Source organism: Aythya ferina (assembly GCF_964211825.1).
Source record: "Aythya ferina genome assembly, chromosome: 8".
In the NCBI taxonomy this organism is placed as follows: Eukaryota; Metazoa; Chordata; class Aves; order Anseriformes; family Anatidae; genus Aythya; species Aythya ferina.
In genome coordinates this window covers 15,953,702-15,976,005 of record NC_140304.1, presented here as the reverse complement: position 1 = coordinate 15,976,005, position 22,304 = coordinate 15,953,702, and the positions used below count along the sequence as shown (strand labels likewise).

Sequence of the window (22,304 nt, the reverse complement as noted above, 5' to 3'; positions counted from 1 at the left end):
GTCAGTTACTTTCCTTGGACAGGGTCTTATTCATTCAGGTATGCTCATCCTCTATTTCAGATTGATATTGCTAACAGAACAAACTTTTTATTTCTTATTTTGCAGACTGGGTGGAATTCAGTCCATATGAGATTGGTATGGCAAAGTATGGCACTTTTATGTCTCCTGATTTGTTTGGAAGCAAGTTTTTTATGGGGACAGTGGTGAAGAAGTACAATGAAAATCCTTTGCATTTCTTAATGGGTGAGTATGCGACAGAGGGAAACTTAAAACTAATTTCAGTAGCGTTGAGTAGTAGTGGTTTTAAATGCATTCACAGAAAGAATAAAACGAGAAGTACAGTTATTAATTTGCTATTTGCTGGAAGCTAGACGTTTGAAAGATTTCAGAAACATGGGTTGAAATTTTGAGGTTTTGGTTTCTGGTAAACCTGAGTTTGTTCTAAAATCAGGGGTCTGTTCAGAATGAAAGCAACTACTTAAATAGTGCGGTAAGTGGTGGTTTCTTTTTTTTTTTTTTCCTTCTACCAGCCTCCATTCATTGTTTACTTTTCCTTTTCAGGTGTCTGGGGCAGTGCATTTTCTATATTATTTAACAGAGTGCTCGGTGTCTCCAATTCCCAAAATAAAGGTCCCACCATGGAAGAAGAATTAGGTAATTTTAGTAAACACTTGTACTACTAAGCAAAACAACTGCTAACAAGATTCAGTGAATTCTCTGTGGAAGGTTGGCCCTGTGCAGGTAGTCATTTTGAGAATATGTAATGCAAAGAAGTTTAACTACTGGTATTGCTAGGTGCTAGTGAGGTCAGGGAAAAAGGATTAATAATTTTCTTTCTTTCTTTCACTTTTGTTTCTGATCAGTATCAGAGGTAATGAACATCACATGAATATGTCCACCTAATATTTTCATTGAGGTCGGATTCCAACACCCTTTCTTATGTTTTGCTAGTTTTTGGAGATTAAAAGATGACAAATAGCTACTTCTAAATTTCTAAACACTGTACTTTGCTATTCTAGGAGTTAAATGAGTAAAAAGAAAATTTATAGTCTCTGGATTGTTAGATTATTCCTTTCTAGCCACAAGCTGTTGGTATGTGATCCTTTGCTTACTAATTCAGTGAGTTCGGTTCCACTGCTAATGCTCAAATGGCAAAATAACTGTAAGAAAAGAGTTGCAATTTGCTTGGGATAGACTTTATTATGCTTTGTTTGAGAATGTTGTTGATAATGAAAAAGTTTCTTTTATAAGTTTTTCCTATTCAGAGGGCATTACAGGGAAATGTCTTTAAAACAAAAAATAAATTGTACTAGCCAGATTTTTCTAAAAGTGTGGAGAGAGAGTGCAGACTGAAGTGATTAAAAAATAAATCCCTAAACTCCTAAGCTATATCTCTCTCCTAATAGATGTTTTTCAGTTGTTTGATACCGTATTATTTATGGATGAAAATGAAACCTGTTCCTTCAGGATCATGTTTCTAGTACACCTCGTGAATGTTAACGCCTACTAATGGAGGATCTTTGTCAATGACTGATAGTGGAAGGGTCTATGTTATGCTTTTTAAGATTCTGAGAGACAGAATTTTATCTCCCATCCCTGGCCAAAGTCTGTATTCATTTCACATAAACTTTTAAAAAGTATGCACAAATATGGAATAAGATGTGAAAATACTGATTTGAGCAGAACCATAATCTGTTGCCAGAGTTGCAAATGTCCCAGTAAAATCTTGGTACCACCAAAGTGAATGGCAAAATGCCAGTGGACATAGAAAAGACACAGTTGCACACATCAGGTATTATTCATATGTAGAAGCAATAAATAATCAATTTTTCATGGGGTTTGCTTTAAAGAGATTATTTGATGTCCAAAAATTGCATTTCTTCTTGTTACCTTCCTTTTGGGGTCACCGGTGTTTATTTTTACCTGTTTTTCATGTTATTGCTTAAGAATTCGTACATGGTAGGCATTTGTGTATGCTTGTCTACTGTTGATATTTTTGGGTAGTGTTTGAGAAGATCTACCAAGTATTAAAAAGAAAAAGTATCTAAAGAAAAATAGATGATGACAGGAGCTCTTTTCTTTCTGTAGGTATTCTTATAGTCTTGTATGCAAGTCTAAGAGGGCATAATCCTCTTCAGAAAAAAACAGTAATGGTGGTCATTTGTGTTTATTTTTCATTTTTTATTTAACAAAGATGTATTTTTTTATACTTGATATTACAGTGAATCTCTCTTCAATCTTCTCTTTCAACCTAGTATGCCTGTAAGAAATCAGATTTTATCCTTGAGCAAAAACTACAGTTAAACTTGCCATTGCTTTGATACTGCATATGATAGAAATTACAGACTAATTGATGTGTGTGCCATCATAGAATAGAATCATAAAATACCCTGAGTTGGAGGGGACGCACAAAGATCACCGAGTCCAACTCCTGGCTCCACACAGGAACACCCAAAAATCAGACCCTGTGTGTGAGAGCACTGTCCAAATGGTCTTCGAACTCCAGCAGGCTTGGTGCCATGACCACTGCCCTGGGGAGCCTGCCCCAGTGCCTGACCACCTCTGGGTGCAGAACCTTTTCCTAACACCCAGCCTGACCCTCCCCTGTCCCATCTCCGTGCCGTTCCCTTGGGCCCTGTTGCTGTCCCCAGAGAGCAGAGCTCAGCGCCTGTCCCTCCATTCCCCTTGTGAGCCCAGCAGAGACCAACATCTAAACTAGCCTTCTGTGAGAAAAAGTAGATGATTATTTACTTTCACTTTTCCTTGGGAAAAATGATTACTTGATCATACAATCAAGTTCATTCCAATTCAGTTTATTTCAACTGGTTCCAAATTTGAATTATAGAGATAATTCCTAACATACATTATACTAGGGAACAAAAGGGTTTTATTTTCCAGAGGTCTCTTTGATACAATTTCAGCACTGGACCTCAGCTTACATTTCCAGTTTCTGTAGAATATGAGCTTCCAAGATGAGGCTGCTCATAAAACGTAGAAAATTGAATGTATTTCAAGAAAGACTTTCTTCCATAATTTTAAACTTGGTTAATTACTTTATATGTGGTATAAACAAGACTTCAGCAAAAATAATGTTGTCAGTCCATAATCCATTTTCACTTGGGAGTGGAATGCGTTTCTTTTTCCATACTCATTTTTGACATTGAAATAATTCTCAAGATAGTGGTGAACAGTTTGTAATGACTTTGTGGTTATTTTAGAAACAAAGCTTTAACTCTAACAAAATACATATTTTTGCCAGAGGAGTTCCTTCATTTCTGTTTTTATTTCTTCCACTTCATGTTTTGAGGTAAAAACAATTGTCTCCTCTGCCTTTGTAACTGCACTGGCCTTTATTTTTCAGACATACTTGAGTAACACTTTAATAGCCCTCTTGGCTTTTGTTTTTTCCCCACTATTTTAATGGGTTCATATATGTATGAATGAGGCTGTGTTCTTCTTTTTTCAAAAATTAGTATTGAATTAACAGAACTCCTGTTGTCTTTCAAGTTTGCTAGGAGTTATTGAGACAATAAAAACTATAAATTTTATTTAAGGTGAATGCATCAGATACGTGATGAAGTAGCAGGTGGTGTGTACTGCTTTACATTTTCCTTTTGCTTTCTCAGCCTTTTGGCTTATCTTCTTAGTGCAGGAGCTATCCAAAAATTGCAAACTAAAGCCAATATATTGTGATCAGATTCTGACTATAGAGATGTCCACAACAGATAAAATCTCTTAGCTGTATTTCCTGTTACGAAAAGTATCAGTTTTATGCCTTATTTTTTTTAAAAACTTCTTAGCTATTTTGACAATTAAGTCATAGCAGTTTCAAGTAATTTTTTATTTCTTTCAACAGAAAATATTAGGCTAAAGCACCTTGTAAGTAATGACAGTTCAGACAGTGAAGATGAATCACAGCATCCAAAAGGTAAGGAAATCACCACATTTTATTTCATGGTTTACTTTCTTCATCAGCTTTCTTGTAGCATATTCAAGTTTGTGGATTGTCAAATCCCATTCTTAGTCATATCAAGAGTCCCTTGGAAAAGAGGGTGGTCATTTATACCAATAGTAAAACTTGCCTGCTTAGTACAAGGGTCTTAAAGAAGCCAGTGGCTCAGCAAAATAGAGAAATCTTGAACAAGAGACCTTAGAAGGCCTTTGGCTTGGCCTCATGTCTGCTGCTCAAGTCAATGACAAATTCTCTTGCATGTCTTCAGTCTTGGCATCAGCACAACAAGGCTTCACAGTGCTCTTAGATTTCATGTACATCCAAAAATTAGCCTTTTTGAGTCAGGGATCTCCTGAAGTCCAGCAAGATACTGTGCTCAGAGGCATGTTTGAATTGTTATCAGCACAGCAAACTAGCTCTACCCGTTGTTTTAAGGGTTACTTGTCAAATACTTGAGAATGGTTTACTTCGTGTTTACAGCATTCACAGATGTCTTTTAGCTCCAGTACAAATGACATCTGATACAGGGAATTCCAAGCTGGCACAGTGTTTTAAACAGTGCCCAAATCCAGTTTCCCAAAAGAGGCACAAGCACATATGGAATACTGGACAGTGGGAAAAAAAAAAGACCCTATTTAAAAATTTAGGCACCTGAACCACCTACAGGTCTGTGATTTTAGTCAGGTTCTCTATCTCATTCTAATAATGCTTTCTGTATTTGATGATCTTTTTGGAGAATAGTGATTTTCACCTGAAAATTTTGATTATTTTTTGAAAACTAAAGCAAGGACAGGAATGAAGCTCTTCTTTGTAATTTTAGGATCTGCAGGAAGAAAACAAAATTCTGTGAAATGAGACTGTGATTGGGTCATTAGCTCAGCTGAATGATTACTTCTTCACTTCCCCTTATGTGTAAAATAATAGAGAGTGGGTGATACCACATCTTATGTTTATTTGCAGATTTCCTGTTTAAGTACTAGAAGCACTGTATAAGCCAGCAGCAAGAAACACTACATTTCTTTCAGTTTGTAGCCGTAGTGGACAACCTACAAAGCTGATTTGTATGCACTTAGTAATCTTTCTTAATTCTATAGGATACTTTTGTACAGATGTTGGACCTCAAAACCCTGTGGTGTTTGATGTTTGTTTTCTCTCTGTTTATATAAAAAGCCTGAGCCTGCATTATTTTCTTACACAAAACAATCAAAAAAGTCAAGTTATGACAGGTTATGAATGTAAGGTAACACCAGTCCAAGTCATTTTAATGTCTATAGCATCTATCTAGCTATAGACATCCAAGTTTGGACATTTTATTGTACTCTTTGATTAAAACTTAATATTCATTGTAGTCTATATTTTTTTTAAATGATATTTTCAGATATTGTAGAATTGCTGTGTGATAGCATTCTTGTTTATACAGATATTACAGAATTTATATTTAGTATCTGCAACTTTATATGTACCCTGTATCTACTGTGGCTGCAAAGAATGCATCTAAGTCTGTGACTGCTTGCAGTAAAGTGAAATACAAATGACCTCTTTTTGAGCAGAGTCCACCCAAAGGTTTCTTTCTAAACCTAAAAGAGTGGTATTTTCCAAGGACAAAGTAGAGGGATGTTTTAAGGAGAATAACTGAATCTGCTTCTGTAAAAGACTCAGAGGACAAACTTCGGCTCCTTAAGGAGAGCTGTTTCTAGCAGTTTGCATTACACCCAAAGGATGGAGGAGGGTGTAATGCACATCAGGATGAATTTAGGTATGCATAGTATGGACATTCCTGATTCAAGTTTGTTACCTGAGGGCAGGAGAGTTTACATTTTGGCTGTCAGCACAGCTAAAGTTAAATCCTCATTGCCCTTGCCAGACTAACTAAGAGCAGTTCAGGTCCTCTAACACAGTCCCAGCATATTTTCCTGATGGACACATCTACACTACTGTACCGCAATGAGAAGTTTCACTGGCCTGTGAAGGTAAGAGGATGATTTCTATTTTCTTAGTAAAATTCTTGCAGCAAAGCTCCTTCATTTAATCCATAGCTTCTTGAAAGAAGGATATAGTTCTTTGTAATAGGTCCTTTATTTTACTAGACCCTGATTTTTCTAGATCTTGGTTTATACTCCACACATTAACAGTCTCACCATTGGTTATTTTCATTTTCCTCTACAGGCACTGAGAATTCTGAGGCAAACCAAGAATATCAGAACAGCAGCCAAGAAAGCTGGGTGCAGCGAATGCTGATGGCTTTGGTGGGTGATAGTGCCCTTTTCAACACCAGGGAAGGGCGTGCTGGAAAAGTGCACAACTTCATGCTGGGATTGAACCTCAACAGCTGCTACCCACTCTCTCCTCTGGCAGACCTTCTAACTCAGGAATCTGTGGAAGAAGATGAACTAGATGCAGCCGTAGCAGGTTAGTTCGCAGAAAGCCCATGTTGCTGCATATTTATTGTGAAGCTGTGAGTTCCTCAGTGTGGTAACATTTACTCAAACTGTGAAGTGCATGGTGGCTAGGACAGCAGCTGCACAGAATTAGGAATCATATTTGATCAGTATTTTGAAGATTTCCTGTAGACAGTGTTACTTATACTCTGCTCATTGGAAGCCTATGAATTTCTGAGTATTCTTCTGGCACTGGTGCCTTTCTTTTTTCTTCCTTGGTAGGCAACAGAGCACTGAGTTAACGATATGACTTTCCCCATAGAAAAGTTATATGGGAAGATGCATACTTTGTGGAGCCTCCACACACAGTTTCTGTGATTCAAGTTGCAATGCTTGGGGTTTATTGTTGACATCCTTCAAGTATAGGAACTGCAAATCTCCATTCCTTCTATGCTCTCACGTGGCAGCACAGCACTGCCAACCATACCTCATAATAATAACAGTCACTGCAGCCCCTATTTTCTGTTCAGAGGAAACAGATTGTCCTAGTTGGTCATTATGCAATAATAAATACCAGATGTCGTTTAAAAGCTTAAGTAGCAGACAGTCTCTAATGTAGATTTGTTAATGTAACAAATCCCTTTGAGTGGTTGTATAGTAATTTCCATCTGTGCTCCACTTTCTAAATATTTTTACCATCTCAGAGGTGTTTACAACTGGGTAATCTTAATATTTATAGTGCTTGTAAAAGAGGCAGGAAAGCGGGTAATAGATTCATGGTAGGAAAAAATGACAGTTGATGAGAATTTTGCCTAATTAAGATGTGGATAATCTTCGGTATCAACTATCAACTTCCTGGGTCTTAATTTCAGATGAAATAAAATGCAGGTTTGACAGAATGAGCCTGCTCCTCTGATACAATTACTTTTGAGTGCCTATCACCTGAAAATTCTCTGGCTAAAATGTCTGGCAGAAGTTTGATTTAGCTGCAATTTTTAGTGTTTGTTGAAGCCCACACTCATAAACCTGAACTAACAGCTCAAATCTAACAGCTGTGAATAGTCACAATGTAGCCAAGGGTAGTAGAAAGACAAAACAAAAGATGAAATTTCAGTAGTTGATATAAAATTTAATCATTCAGTAGTGTGATAAGTGTATCTACATTTTAATGGTGTTAGTGAATTTTACTAGTGAATATGTAAGAACCTAGAAGTCCAGAGGAGTAAATAGAAAGGAAACTTTGGAATAAATTTGAAATATTTTGTATTAGCAAGGCACTGGCTGCATTTAAGCATTGCATATTTATTCCTATCAGTGAGAATTTAGCTAGCAGTTTGAGTACAGTGAGAAGTCTCAATTGCTTTAGAACTTTTTTTTTTTTTTTTTTTTTTTTTATTAACAGGCTCCAAAGGGAGAAGTAAGTGAATCAGAAAGGATATCACTGGAGGTCTTTAAAAGACGTTTAGACGTAGAGCTTAGGTTTAGTGGGGACTGTTAGTGTTAGGTCAGAGGTTGGATTCGATGATCTTGTGGTCTCTTCCAACCTAGAAATTCTGTGATTCTGTGATATAAATAATGCTTTACATCTCCAGTTGTCTCAAGCCTTTCACAGACACACTGAGTCGGACTGTGGAGAATGAACTGTGATAGGCTTAAACCGATCCTACAGGCATTATGGAGGGCAGAATTTAGGCTCTGGAGTACCCTGAAGAGATCCCAGCTGCTTGATCTGAAAGTAAAAATCCTTTAGGAAGTGAAACAGGTACAACCAGGCAGTAGTGTAGAAATGGGATCACATGCTCAGTGTTCCCAGCATGCACATACCTGGTGGTATTGTTCTCCAACAAACCCATGGCATTTAAATATTTCCCTTTTCCCAGGAGTACAAATCATGCCTGAGTTTTAGGACTTCTGCACGGGTGTGCTGTCTACTTAGAAGGGAACATTCTTACAGCCCCAGGTTCTGTTCATACAGCAATCAGTGGGATTACTGCTGCTTACTTCAGTGGACCAGCATCTAACTCCTTCCAGTGCAGGAGCAGAGAGTATATATACAAAAACTGCTTTTGCAGTAGAAGTGTGAGATCATTAAGGGCTTTAAGTCAGTGAAAATGCCAACTTAGTTCCTATATTTGAACTATACTGTGATTTTATTGTCTTTTTATCGTGTACCGTAGTTTGGTAATTCTAGCTTTTTAGTGCTTACATTCCTGGTTTATATGCTCAAAATAGTTGGCATCGTTCTGCTGTGGATTCAGTTTTTGCTGAGCATTTTCTTAATTGATCTCAAATATGCTTTAAAACTTTACACCTCATGAATAGTTTAACTGTGAACTTGGAGTTGTTTTGTTTCTGTGCCTTAATATTACAACACACCAAAATTGCTTGAGAAAATGCCAAGTGAATAACAATAAGGAAAAAAATAACTCACTCTCTGCTTCCTTACTTCAGTATTTATGGAAACTGTTATAGTAAATGCACGTCAGTAGCAAATGCCCTCTTTATCTCTCTTACTTTCATTGAAGCTGCCGTCTGTGACAAAGTTTGGCCTCCGGAACATTCTCTTCCTTTTATTTCTAAACCATTCTTAATACCCGTTTGTGTATCCAATTACTGCAAATGAGATAGGCATGCTGTGCTGGTTTCACACAGAGCTATACTCCCAAACATGTTGTGCTTCTCTCAGCTGGTAGTTTGGGCTGAAAGCTTCTTGTAATATGGATGCATCTTTTATAAAAGCAGTCTGCATGAGCTGAAAATTAATGCCGCAGGCTCTCAAAGCATAAATACTCCTTTCAGTCTTCACACTGCTTGATGAATAGTGATGGGTTGGTTGAGCAGGGCTACTAGAGTATGTAGAGTGATTGTCCTGGATTCATGTGTTGTAAAATGTAAAAAGAATAAAGGCTTCTTATTCAGCTCTTCAGAATAACTACAGCACAGGGCATAAAGTAGACAAGGCTTCTTTTAGCACCAGGGACTCACATTGTACATTACACATCTCCCATGGCAATTGCAGCCTCACCTGCAGTGCCCTGACCTGTGGCTCAGTCTGGCTGCGTACCTTATCTCACTGGGTTGGTGTGTGCTGCTTCTGGCCTCCGTCTCCATTGTGTAAATCAAATCAAACTCCATGCCGAGCCTGCCTTGAAATTCGTGTCATTAAGATAAATAAATAGGCACTGGATAATGTTCATTGCTTTTGTAATTCTGGCCCAGTAACAGAGACATAAGTTACATTTAATTTTATTCTCAGTTCAGCAATTACAAGTAGACTTCTGAAAGGAATTATAACCAAAAAAAAAAAGAAAGCAAAAATCTTAAGTTGAATTTCTCCTGTAATTACAGGAGTCCAAAACTAATAAAAAAAATGTATGTGGTAATTATAAATTTATTGATGATATTACAGTGGTTTAGCATTTAAAATATCTTAATCTGGGTGGTACAAGTTTTGTTTAAAAGATAATTGATGACTTGATTTTGGCTTCAAATTCAGATTTTGTGAAGTGAACTAAGAGTAAGCTAAAAAGATGTTTTTGTAATTTTTAGGAATTCTATTGAGAATAAGGTTTTAAAATAAACTATAAATTGTGTTTGAAATATTGCCTTTAAAGAAGGAAGGGGGAAACAAAACTATTTTAGTTATCTTAAAAGTATCTGTAGTAGGTGTATGTTTATAACAGTGGGTTTTGAATTATAGTGAATTTGATAAACACTAATATATTTTCACTGATTTATGGCAATTCATGGCTATTAAATATATCTAACTCTAAAATAAGAAGAAAATAAGGTAACGATGCCAAGTATTTTGAGCATATAAACCAGGAATTCTAAAATAAGCTCTCACTCAGCTCTTTAACACTAGGCAGTCATTTGAAAGTGTTTTCTCTCATGGAAATCAGTGCAAATTTTAGGAAATAGGCGGATCATTTCTCATCAAAGTTTGGTAAAAAATAATAACAGAAATAAAAATTAAAAAATACGTGATCTAAGAATTTTTGCTGCTCATAACTGTACATTTTTCTCATGCATCCTGAAATGAAGAAGGAAAGTTGTTGTAATGAAATAGAATTTTAATCGATTTTGATGGATTTTATTCACATTGCTCATACTTTCAGATGACTTTTATTGCCAATAGTTTGGTATTAGGAAATTTAATTATACAAGAAATAGTTACAGTGTTCTGTTCATCATTGCTTAGATTACACTGCCCTCTACAGATATAATCATTAGTTTTTAATCAAATGGCCAAAACACGCATTAGAAATAGTTTTAAAATCTAGAGCAAGAAGAGACTGTCAGGAGCAAAGTAGTTAAACTACTGCAGGGGTAGTTTAGCAGTATCCAGGGACTTGGATAAGTGCAAAGATTGCTTGTTCTTTCCTGAGTTGCATCCAGGGAATGTTGGAATTAAAGAGAAAACATACCTTATTTTGCCCTCAGTTTGGTCATTAGGGATAGAAGACTATTTTATACAATACCATGGCAGTAAGTAGCTAATTCTGTTCAGTGCTTAAATTTTGTATACTAATATGAGTTCTCACTTCTTTTTGTTCCTAGTATAGTAATGAATATGAGGTCATGAGGTTTGCAGTATGTTGAAAAGCAAGTTGTTTGACTTGTTAGTCTTAATTTTAATGGTCAGAAACAAAGATGAGCAGCAAGCAGGAGCAGAGCCACTTCATAGCTTTGTGGGCAAATTCTAGTTACTTGGGTGAACAAGATCTGGGAAGGACAGAAGGTTTGGGAGGAAACCAGGAGGAGAAGGTTGGGCAGGGAGTGTAGGACCAGAGATGTATGTTAGGAATCTGTCTCAACATCCTGTAAAGACTTTCCTTTGTATCTTGGGGTTGTTAGGGTTGAAGGGATAAAGCTGGGAATGCAAGGGTCAAACCTGGGCATCTGTCCCCATCCATTATGCTTTGAGTCACCTCTGCTTCTGCCTTGGGACAGGCTGTTGGTGTGCATGGCCTACTGAGGTCCCTGCCAGCCATGTTTTTTTCCTCCTTCTCCAGTTGTTAAGATGAGAATTAAGGTTATACATATGTTCATGGTATGTGTAGCTGGAACACCAAAGATTAGATTCTGTGGAATGTTCAGTACTTGGGGAAACACTAGAAACCCCATCAAAATTGCAGTTCTTTATTGGTGTTTTCCTGTATTGTTTTGTTTTTATTTGTTCTACATAGATCCCGATGAGTTTGAGAGGATATATGAACCACTAGATGTGAAGAGCAAAAAGATTCATATCGTGGACAGCGGGCTTACATTTAACCTGCCGTATCCACTTATCTTAAGACCTCAAAGAGGGGTTGATCTCATCATCTCTTTTGATTTTTCAGCAAGGCCAAGTGATTCCAGCCCTCCCTTCAAAGTAAGTAAGACAGGCCATTCCTTTCCTTGTGTTAATAAATTTATGTTGACTCTTTCTTCCAGTTTGTTTCTTTCAGTTGGGTTGGCTGCACATTTCATGGTTCCAAAAGGCCATAGTGCCCATCTACAGCATTGGAGCAACTTGTTTCCACATCAAGGCAGAATATTCCGCTCTGCCTTAGTTTCTATATGTGTGACTCACATGATGCAACCGACACAAAGTAGACAAATACAGTTTTGGTCTCTGTAAATGATTGTTTGAAGTAGTAACTATGTTGTTTTTTATGAAAGTCTTGCCTTCACATTGAACTGCAGAATGTTATGTCAATGGGAAATAATTAAATTTACTGTTGTGCTAGCACTCTAGCTCTGTACAACCATTCTCAGTGATGCAAATGAATGGTTTTCTGTCATCATCTTGTAGAAATGTGTTTTCAGTCTGGTATTGCTAAATATTTAACATTTTGAAAGTGGGACTAACTGTTCATTTTCATGTCTGCAGGATAATCCCAGTACTGGTTTAAGTATAATTCCTAAGACCAGTCATGCCAGAGCAAAACAACCACAGAAAAATACAGATTAAATTACCTGCTTAATTTCTGTAGCAAGTGTCGAAAGCATAGCTGTCTGTCTGTGCAACCTGTACAAGTTCTGCATCCAGACAGCTCTAGTTGGTCAGAAAAGGTTAATATTGGATGATTTGGTAGCTGACATAGAAACAGTAACACTTGAAATGTCTGTTGAGAGGGTCTTAAAGAAGAGGCAACACTTACTGGAAACCCAAGTGAATTTTTAAAAAGAACTTTTATACCTGTTTGAGAAACACCTGGCATTCTTTGTAAAAGTGCTTTACAGACAAATTTCAATTAGAACATGGGAAAAACATTTTTTTCCTTCTTACTACCAAAGGACAAGAGCTCACAGCAACAGTGAAAATAACACCAAAATGAACTCTAGATCATTGTTGTCAAACGCAGAGAAAAACAAGCCTCAGATGACTAGAAAGGAGTAACCTCTGTAATCTCTGGGTCTTGTGGGGACCACCTGGAAGAGTAGAGCACTGAGAGGAATTGGAGCAGTGCCTTTCATCTTTTAATTGATTCAATCCCACAGTCTACTTTCTTCCTTTAAGTTTCTATTCATTTAAGAATTTCTCTCCTTTTTTGTTGGGACTATTTCCCCTGTCTGCTAGATTTACTGATGCAGTGCCATCATCTCCCCTGAAATGCTTCTTCCCACCTGTTTTTTATGTTCAGCACACGGAGTCTGTGTAAAAAGCTCTTTATAGTTGTCTTTATTAGTCTGCCTAGGCATTCAACTTTCTGTTTCCAGCAGTTGCAATTTTCTGCGCCATTTTGGTGAACATACCATAACATGGAGAGATTGGTTGGAGTATCAGGATGTCATCCTGAAAGTTTTTCTATAAACTGTAATTTTTTAAATGCAAAGTCATTTTACACAAGAAAAGACAATGGGAAAATTAAATAATGCCTTAGATTTTCGTGAAGCTGCTGGTGAAGGGAATGGTTCATTTGTTTCTGATGCACAAGTATGTGTATAATAAAAAGAGTGACGTACCTCCACTTAATACACAGCTATAGTCCACAGGCAGAGGTTGTATGGTGATGGCCTAAAGGACAGAAACCAGTTTTGTTTACTGACTCTGCAATCCCATTGGCTCTTGCATTACAAAGAGTAAATGTCAGTTCAAGAGTTGGGTCTGTTGTATCTATGGTTGCACTCTAATATACTTTTATTACTCCAACACATAGGAAAATCAGCCAGCTAAAGTTGATAACTCGACTCTTGTTTTATCATTTTACACCCACTGTCTTTTAATCTCTTGTGTATCCACAACAGTTGCCCCAATTTCATTCAAAACAAAGATTAAATACGTTGACCTTCCCTCCCCTTCCTCTCACACACCCTCATTACATCCTTTTGAGTCATTATTTACAAATTATTTTGTTTACTCAATTGTCACGAGGAAAAAGAAGACTGTTTTCCTAACTTACTTCTTTGCTTAGCATGCTTTCAAATGTTCTTCTGTGCTGTGATGTGACTACAAACCTAACAACGTGTGGATCGGTGTTTATTAACCCTCACTGGTTTCCATAGCACTGATACTCAGTTTGCAAGTAAAATTACAGATGGTTTTTTCTAGCTGTCAGCTCTGTAAATTCACCCAAAGATTTATATGACAGACCAACTCTTTCCTTCCTGTGAATCATCACAGGTGATGAAGATTGGGCAGGCTGAATGAGTTTCTCAGTTACTAGACTGGGTCTCTTGTCCAAAGATGGACTTGATCAGTCCTTCTGTGCTAAAGAAGTGTGAGATAATAAAACTGCTTCTAGTGTGGATACCTGTATCCATCTAGAGAAAATCCCTTTTTGCTGTGAGTGCTTATATATATTGTGTTATCTTTTCAGGAAATTTTGCTTGCTGAAAAATGGGCCAAAATGAACAAGCTTCCTTTCCCCAAAATAGATCCAAATGTATTTGATCGAGAGGGCTTGAAGGAGTGCTATGTTTTTAAACCAAAGGATACCTCTTCAGAGAAAGACTGCCCTACTATAATCCATTTTGTTTTGGCAAACATCAACTTCCGGAAGTATAAAGCTCCAGGTGAGCAAGTAGTTTTGGATGCTGAATCTAGGTGTTCCTTTGAAGTTTTATAATGATGTAGTGTTTATAGACTACAAATGCTTTGTCCCTGAAATGACTCTTAAGTCTATCTGTAGTAGTTAGGGATTTAAAAAAAAAATTAAAAAATAAGTTGGTAAGTTTTAGTTGTGTTTTTGTTTTGTATGCAGGTGTTCCAAGAGAGACACCAGAAGAGAAGGATTTTGCAGACTTTGACATTTTTGATGATCCAAATACACCATTCTCTACTTTCAACTTCCAGTATCCCAACGTTGCTTTCAAGAGGCTTCATGATCTAATGGAGTTCAACACCCTCAATAATATAGATGTATGTATGCCAGCGTGGAAGGGGCTTAAAGGGTCTAGACTGTTAAAGGGGAAAGTAGGTAAACCCCAGGGTCTGCCATCCTAAAGGTACAGAAGTTTACTTCAGTATTTGCCTGATTATTTTGGCATATAAAGTGCTTCCTGCATTTAGTTGTGCCCGTTGTTATTTTGAAAATTGAGCTAGATCAAAGCCCATTATAGTCAGTGGAAAAAATCTGCTTTATTTTAATGAGAGATGGAGTAAACTTAAGGTAGGTTCTTTATGAACTTGTGTATAAGCATGCTGATTATGGGTGCGCAGACAAACTGTGTGATGGTTGGACCAGATGATCCTGAAGATCTTTTCCAGCCTTAATGATTCTATGATTCTATAGACAACTTGCATCCTTCTGGCCTGGGAAAGGAAGTAGAGAATCCAGTTACTGGAAGTAACCCAGTGACTGGACTTACCAGAAGAAAGTTGGATGAGGTGCTCAGTAACAATTGGGTGAAGAGAATTTGGTCTTTCACTTGACCTCCATTTATATAGTGTCTAAATATCAGTTTTGTAGTAAGCATAACTATGTATGATCCTCTGTCAATAATAATATGTGAGGCTGCTGGAAAGGGCCAGGGGATACTTTCCAGAAGATAAAAATTCTAGATATTTTCAGGACCAAGAAGATTGACTTAATATGGTGGCTGTCTTCCAAATAGAACTATTGGAGTATGGTCTGTGTGCTTTCCATAATGGTTGACCCTGTGCTTGTTAGGATCCACTCCCATTCCTGCTCTGTTCTACTGCCATTTCTGTGTTGTTTTTGTCATTTTAGCATCAAAAGCCCTGCAAGGTAACTGAGCAAATGTGACTGCAGAGGATGTAGGATTTTATGGTCAGGTTTTTATACTCAGGCCTTTATGTATGATGATGATTTTCTAAGTTTAAAAAAAAAATAAAAAAAATTGAACTTATTTTGTGAAGATCTGTGGAAATTTTCTTCTCAGCTAACTCTATGGTATTTAATTATACTTTCTAACTGATACTAGTAGTAACACAGGTCTGTGATTGGTAACCCTTTTCTCACAGTATCTGCAGAGTGGCTTTCCATATTCACAGGTGTAAATCATCATCCCAGATAAAGAAAGGATTTATGTTTTTTTTTTCAATGTAGCGAGCAAATCGTGTTGCTTTGGGACCAAGGAAGTGAAAGTGGGGATTTAATGTTTCAATGTAGTCATGATTTCATACGCCCTTTAAGTATGTATTTTTACGTTGTTTTGATTTACCCTTCAGTGTTGTGCAGGGACTCAGGTGAGATGGTTCATTTAGTATGTTCCTGTGTGACTTGTTTGATGTTGGTGATAGATACCCTGTCATACCTATTAACTACATCTAAATAACTGTTTTTTACAATAAAACAAATAGAATTCATACTGATACTCAGCAATCACTTTGATCAGAGGATGGAGTGGAGATGAAATTAGGAGCAACAGCTGTTAAGATCTGAAGGAGTCTTTTCTTTCAGTTAATATATCATTAAAACTTAGTTAACTTTCCCAGAGTGACACATTTTAAATTGTTTTCCAGGTGATCAAGCAGGCTATGATGGAAAGCATTGAATACAGAAAGGAGAATCCGTCTCGCTGTTCTGTGTCACTTAGCAGTGTCGAAGCAAGGAGATTCTTTAATAAGAACAATCTTAACAACAACCATACGTAGAAGATGTGTCACACGTCCTATTCCTTCAAGAATCTGATTCTATCTTTATAACTGGAGTTGTAAAGACATTTAAGAGCATCACTACTCTTGAAAAGGGCTGTGCAAAGGTCCTGAAAACCTTTTCTTGTGAATTTTCAATATTATTTTGTATTTCTTTTTTTTAAAAAACATTGAAAACATTTCAGTATATTGATGTCCTTAGTTTAAAAACTGTGTAATTAGGTTATTTTGGCTATAAAGTCACTGACTTCAGTGTCTTTTTTTTTTTTTTCTTCTTTTTTCTTACAAAATTGTAAACACTGGTTTCTTTTAGTGGGACAATTGTCTTATATTTAATTGATGTAAACTGGGCATATCTTGAAATGTAACACAGAATGAAACACAATAGAATAAATCTTTAATAGCAGAGATGATACAGGTATAAACCTGGCCTCAGGCCCAGATTCCTCTCTGCTTTACACGAATGAGAAGATTGTCTTCAAATTTAGTTTGAAAAATCGATAAAAGCTGACTATTACTGCTAGTCAGTAGCAGCTTCCTTGTATATTAAGTTGCTTGTCTGCTTACGAGCACTGTTGCTTGCTTGCTACACTATTGATTTCTTAGACTGGAAGGTGTTTTGCTTGCCAGTAACTGTTGGCTATGTTGGCCCAACCAAAACTCCATCATCAAGCTTGTGTTTCACCTTTTAATTTTCTTCTGTGAGTGGTGGCTCTTAAACAACACTTTGTAACAAATGGCTGTCAAAGAAATGGGCTCTGTACATCTTTGATATGATCAGTAGGATCCTCAGCTGGTTGTTAATGTGAGGAAAACTGTTGTTGTTGATACTAAGAAGGATCTGGTCTTGAATCTCAGAATCACACATATTTTCACAAAAATTGAAGTCCACTTTACTGTTGTTTAAGAATATATACATCCACTCAGCAAAAAATCCAGCCTCTTGCATTTTCTATTTCTCTTTTATTCCACGAAATTACATTGCTTGAGTTTTAGCTAGTAGCACCTGTGTGTTAAGTGGTTAAGTTCACATATTTCTGCCCCAAATGTTTCCAGGTAAATTAAACATGATTTTGCATTTGATTATGATTAAAAGCAATACATTTCTGCAAAGGGACAGTGGCAATATTTACAGTGGATAAATAAATTGTTCCCGTGTAAGAATGTGAAGTAGTTCATCTGTTAAGGGCTATATTTAAAGTCTATTTTTAGTACTTTGAATAGCAAAAGACTGCAAATAAAGATAGATTATTTTAGTACCATCTGAAAACATGATTAAAACCTTCATACTAGATAACTGTGCAAATGCATAGGAAAGGGTAGTCACACCTTCAAACACTTCCAGCCTCCTTTGGAATAATGTCATCAGCAAGTGTGAAACGAACAAAAGGAACTGACAGGGCCACCAGGTGACACACATCAGCACTGCCTGCATACCAGATCTGAGAGCTGCAAAGTTTAGGATGCTTGGTCTGACGGGTTTCACTTAAAACAGCAACAACCAACCAACCAAAAACCCCTATGGGATTAACTCTCAGTGGGTGCACCTGGTAGTCCCAGCAATTTTTTGTTACTTGCTTTCTTGTGGGGTTTGGAGAAGGTGGCAGGGGCTGAGCAGTTTGGGTGAAGGTGAATTTAACTGTTTGGGAGAGTTAATGGACATGTGAAGGTACTTGTAGAGGTGAGAAGGTGGAAACCATTTCCAACTGCCCTGCGTGCTGCTTGGCCAGCAGCAGGTTGAGAACAGCACTCCTTTCTTTAGGAATTGCATTGTGGTGAAAACAGAAGGTGTAGGTGGGATTGTTCACAGTAGCGCAGTCGGATGGTATGGGTGTTTCTTTGCAAGAACTGTAAATGAAATTTTGCTCTCTGTATTTCAGTTGACATTACTGGGGTTCATATTTCACTCCCTTACCTTTATGATAGGGCTTTCAGGATTCTGGCAGGCACAGAGATAATTGTCACAAGGGTATCATTTTGTGTAAAGACTACCCAAAGCATATCTGATCTTGTTTTGTCGCAAAATTATCAAACAACTTTACTATAACTGCTCCTTTATCCAAGTTTATTGCTAATTCAGTGACTGTTCATCTTATTGTGAATAATTGAGCTATTTTTAATTGCTAAAATCTGTAAGCCCAGAGGAAGGGAAGTAATTGTAATGCATAATAGATGCTGCATCATCCCTCCTTAAATCTACATGCAATGCTAGGTAATTAATTAAATTTTCTGTATTGATTAATAGGTTTTATTTCTGTTTGATGTAATGCATGTTTGAAATCAAGAGAGAAAATAAAAGTAACTTATCTTAGTGCTGCATAACTTAAACATTTTTCAGTAAATTTTGGAATACAGGAAGAAACTGGTACTGCTATTGTAATATTTTCTTTATATTTTCCCCTTTTTGTTAACGAGGTAATGTTTGTATTTTGTAAGATGCACCTTCTCTGTTTTATAGAAGTTTTATCATACTTTACACAGTTTATAATATTACAGTGTTATCAAACAATAAAAAACTATATTTGGCACCTACTGTTTTCAGTTTATTTTGATCATTTACATGATATTTTCACTTTTTTTTGGTGAAGGGTTGTGGAACAACTTTGTGGTGTATGTGGAACCTGGTGGAGCAGCTCATATGCAGGGAATTCAGGGCTTTCCTTGTTAGTCTTTCTTTCTAGTTTAAATGTTACAAATGCAACTTCTTTGAGCAGCCCAATGTGTACTGATCATGCGTCAATCCATTTCAATCCCCGCTGTTGTATTTTGCTGCCACCGCTCTGCCAGCTGCTTTGTGCTTTATCTTAAGAGCTTGACAGCATGGGCTTGGATGCTGGGTTTTTACTATCTTTAATCTCAGAGTTCTTAAAAAGCAGGTAAAAGTTCCTCAAACCTGTTTGGGTCAAATAGCTTTTGGCTTGTTGCTTCCTTTTGCTGAAAACCGAGCACAGTGTGTCATCTGCAGGTTCTTCAGAAATGCAATGTCATCATTGTGATGAGAGATGCATAAATACTCCTCATCGCTCTTTGGCAAGTAAGGCTAGGAGTTAGCTATGACCAGTAGATCTCCGAATAAAATAGTAGAGGCATCAAAAGCTTTAGGTCTAACATGCATATGGGGGGGTAAACAAATGTTTACCTCAGCTAAAACCAAATCTATCAGAACAAAACCTTGTTCTAACCTTTTCAAGCATTTGAAATGTCTCAGCCTCTCCATAAGCTCATTGGTAAGTTCATAATTATAATTTCATTAGTCTCAAACTAAAACCTCACCTAATTTTAGTTTAACTTCAAGTAGAGAAATTCATCGTGATATGATCAGAAACTCAGAAATTGAAAACTATTTCAGCTCAGCTTTAGAGTCTTACCCAGTATATTAAAAATAGTCTGTAGTCTTAATATTCTTAGACAGTATATTAAAGTCTGCAGTCTTACCTAGTATATTAAGAATTACATCAAAGGACAAAAAAAAATGGAAAACAAACAAACAAAAAAACATAAAAACCCTTCCACTTCTGACAAGTGATGGGAAACTAAGAACACTTTGTTTGCTTGTTTGTTTGTTTTCCTTAGCCTAAAGATCTAGTCTTCTGTTTCCCCATCCGTCTCCTAACTCTGCTTGATCTCTTTTATCCCTGTGATATTTTTTTCCATCAAGCATATTTATGTTTCTGAGGCTAGGATTGTTGGGGCTGTGCCAGGGGGAACAATGGCAAGGCCGGAGGATAAGGCAATGGCCCAGCTGAAGTGCATCTACACCAATGCACGCAGCATGGGTAACAAACAGGAGGAGCTGGAAGCCATCGTGCGGCAGGCAGGCTACGACTTGGTTGCCATCACGGAGACGTGGTGGGACCAGTCTCATGACTGGAGTGCTGCAATGCCTGGCTATAAGCTCTATAGAAGGGACAGGCAGCATAGAAGGGGTGGTGGTGTGGCTCTCTATATTAGAGAGTCTTTCGAGGCTGTAGAACTCGAGGTTGGGAATGACAAGGTCGAGTCCCTTTGGGTTAGGATCGGCAGGGACAACAAGGCTAGTGTCCTGGTCGGGGTCTGCTATAGACCGCCGAACCAGGATGAGGAGACTGATGAGGAATTCTACAGGCAGCTGACAGAGGTTGCAAAATCATCAGCTCTTGTACTCGTGGGGGACTTCAACTTCCCTGACATATCCTGGAAGCACAACACAGCCCTGAGAAAGCAGTCTAGGAGGTTTCTGGAGAGCGTGGAAGATAGCTTCCTGACACAGCTGGTTAGTGAGCCTACCAGGGGAGGTGCCCCGCTAGACCTTCTCTTCACAAACAGAGAAGGACTGGTGGAGGACGTGATCGTCGGGAGCTGTCTAGGGCAGAGTGACCACGCAATGGTGGAGTTCACTATTCTTGGCGAGGTCAGGAAGGGGACCAGTAAAACCGCTGTATTGGACTTTCGGAGGGCTGACTTTGAGCTGCTCAGGACATTGGTTGGTGGAGTCCCTTGGGAGGCGGTTCTGAAGGGCAGAGGGGTCCAGGAAGGCTGGGCGCTCTTCAAGAGGGAAGTCTTAATGGCGCAGGAACGGTCTGTTCCCACGTGCCCAAAGACGAGCTGGCGGGGAAGAAGACCGGCCTGGCTCAACAGAGAATTGTGGCTTGATCTTAGGAGGAAAAAGAGGGTTTATAAGCTTTGGAAAAGTGGGCAGGCCACTAAGGAGGACTTTAAAGAAGTAGCGAGGCTGTGCAGGGACAAAATTAGGAAGGCCAAAGCTCATCTGGAGCTCAATCTGGCTACTGCCGTTAAAGATAACAAAAAACGTTTCTATAAATACATCAACACAAAAAGGAGGACTAAGGAGAATCTCCATCCTTTACTGGATGCGGGGGGAAACTTAGTTACAAGAGATGAGGAAAAGGCGGAGGTGCTCAATGCCTTCTTTGCCTCAGTCTTTAGCGGCAATACCGGATGTTCTCTGGATACCCAGTACCCTGAGCTGGTGGAAGGGGATGGGGAGCAGGATGTGGCCCTCATTATCCATGAAGAACTGGTTGGTGACCTACTACGGCACTTAGATGTGCACAAGTCGATGGGGCCAGATGGGATCCACCCAAGGGTACTGAGGGAACTGGCAGAGGAGCTGGCCAAGCCACTGTCCATCATTTATCAACAGTCCTGGCTATCGGGGGAGGTCCCAATCGACTGGCGGCTAGCAAACGTGACGCCCATCTATAAGAAGGGCCGGAGGGCAGACCCAGGAAACTACAGGCCTGTCAGTTTGACCTCAGTGCCAGGAAAGCTCATGGAGCAGATCCTCCTGAGAGTCATCATGCAGCACTTGCAGGGGAAGCAGGCGATCAGGCCCAGTCAGCATGGCTTTATGAAAGGCAGGTCATGCCTGACGAACCTGATCTCCTTCTATGACAGAGTGACGCGCTGGGTGGATGAGGGAAAGGCTGTGGATGTGGTCTACCTTGACTTCAGCAAGGCTTTTGACACCGTCTCCCACAGCATTCTTCTCAAGAAACTGGCTGCTCTTGGCTTGGACTGGCGCACGCTTCGTTGGGTTAGAAACTGGCTGGATAGCCGGGCCCAAAGAGTCGTGGTGAATGGAGCCAAGTCCAGTTGGAGGCCAGTCACTAGTGGCGTCCCCCAGGGCTCGGTGCTGGGGCCGGTCCTCTTTAATATCTTCATCGATGATCTGGACGAGGGCATCGAGTGCACCCTCAGTAAGTTCGCAGATGACACCAAGTTAGGTGCGTGTGTCGATCTGCTTGAGGGTAGGAAAGCTCTGCAGGAGGATCTGGATAGGCTGCACCGATGGGCTGAGGTCAACTGCATGAAGTTTAACAAGGCCAAGTGCCGGGTCCTGCACCTGGGGCGCAATAACCCCAAGCAGAGCTACAGGCTGGGAGAGGAATGGTTGGAAAGCTGCCAGGCAGAGAAGGACCTGGGAGTG

The 22,304-nt window shown here is 38.6% G+C and overlaps 1 protein-coding gene across 6 annotated transcripts in view; it reads left to right on the top strand.

The window, feature by feature from the left end:
• The window catches only part of PLA2G4A (phospholipase A2 group IVA), a 118,406-nt gene extending 99,503 nt beyond the window's left edge, over positions 1–18,903 (top strand). For all 6 annotated transcript variants that reach the window (XM_084526985.1, XM_084526987.1, XM_084526984.1 and 3 more), the window contains 8 exons: positions 106–243; positions 562–654; positions 3,857–3,928; positions 6,119–6,361; positions 11,520–11,704; positions 14,136–14,331; positions 14,520–14,677; positions 16,244–18,903. In XM_084526985.1, coding sequence (XP_084383111.1) covers positions 106–243; positions 562–654; positions 3,857–3,928; positions 6,119–6,361; positions 11,520–11,704; positions 14,136–14,331; positions 14,520–14,677; positions 16,244–16,375 — 1,217 coding nt within the window. In that variant the 3' untranslated portion in view covers positions 16,376–18,903. The remainder of the gene's footprint in view (positions 1–105; positions 244–561; positions 655–3,856; positions 3,929–6,118; positions 6,362–11,519; positions 11,705–14,135; positions 14,332–14,519; positions 14,678–16,243) is intronic.
• Positions 18,904–22,304: the final 3,401 nt, after the last annotated feature.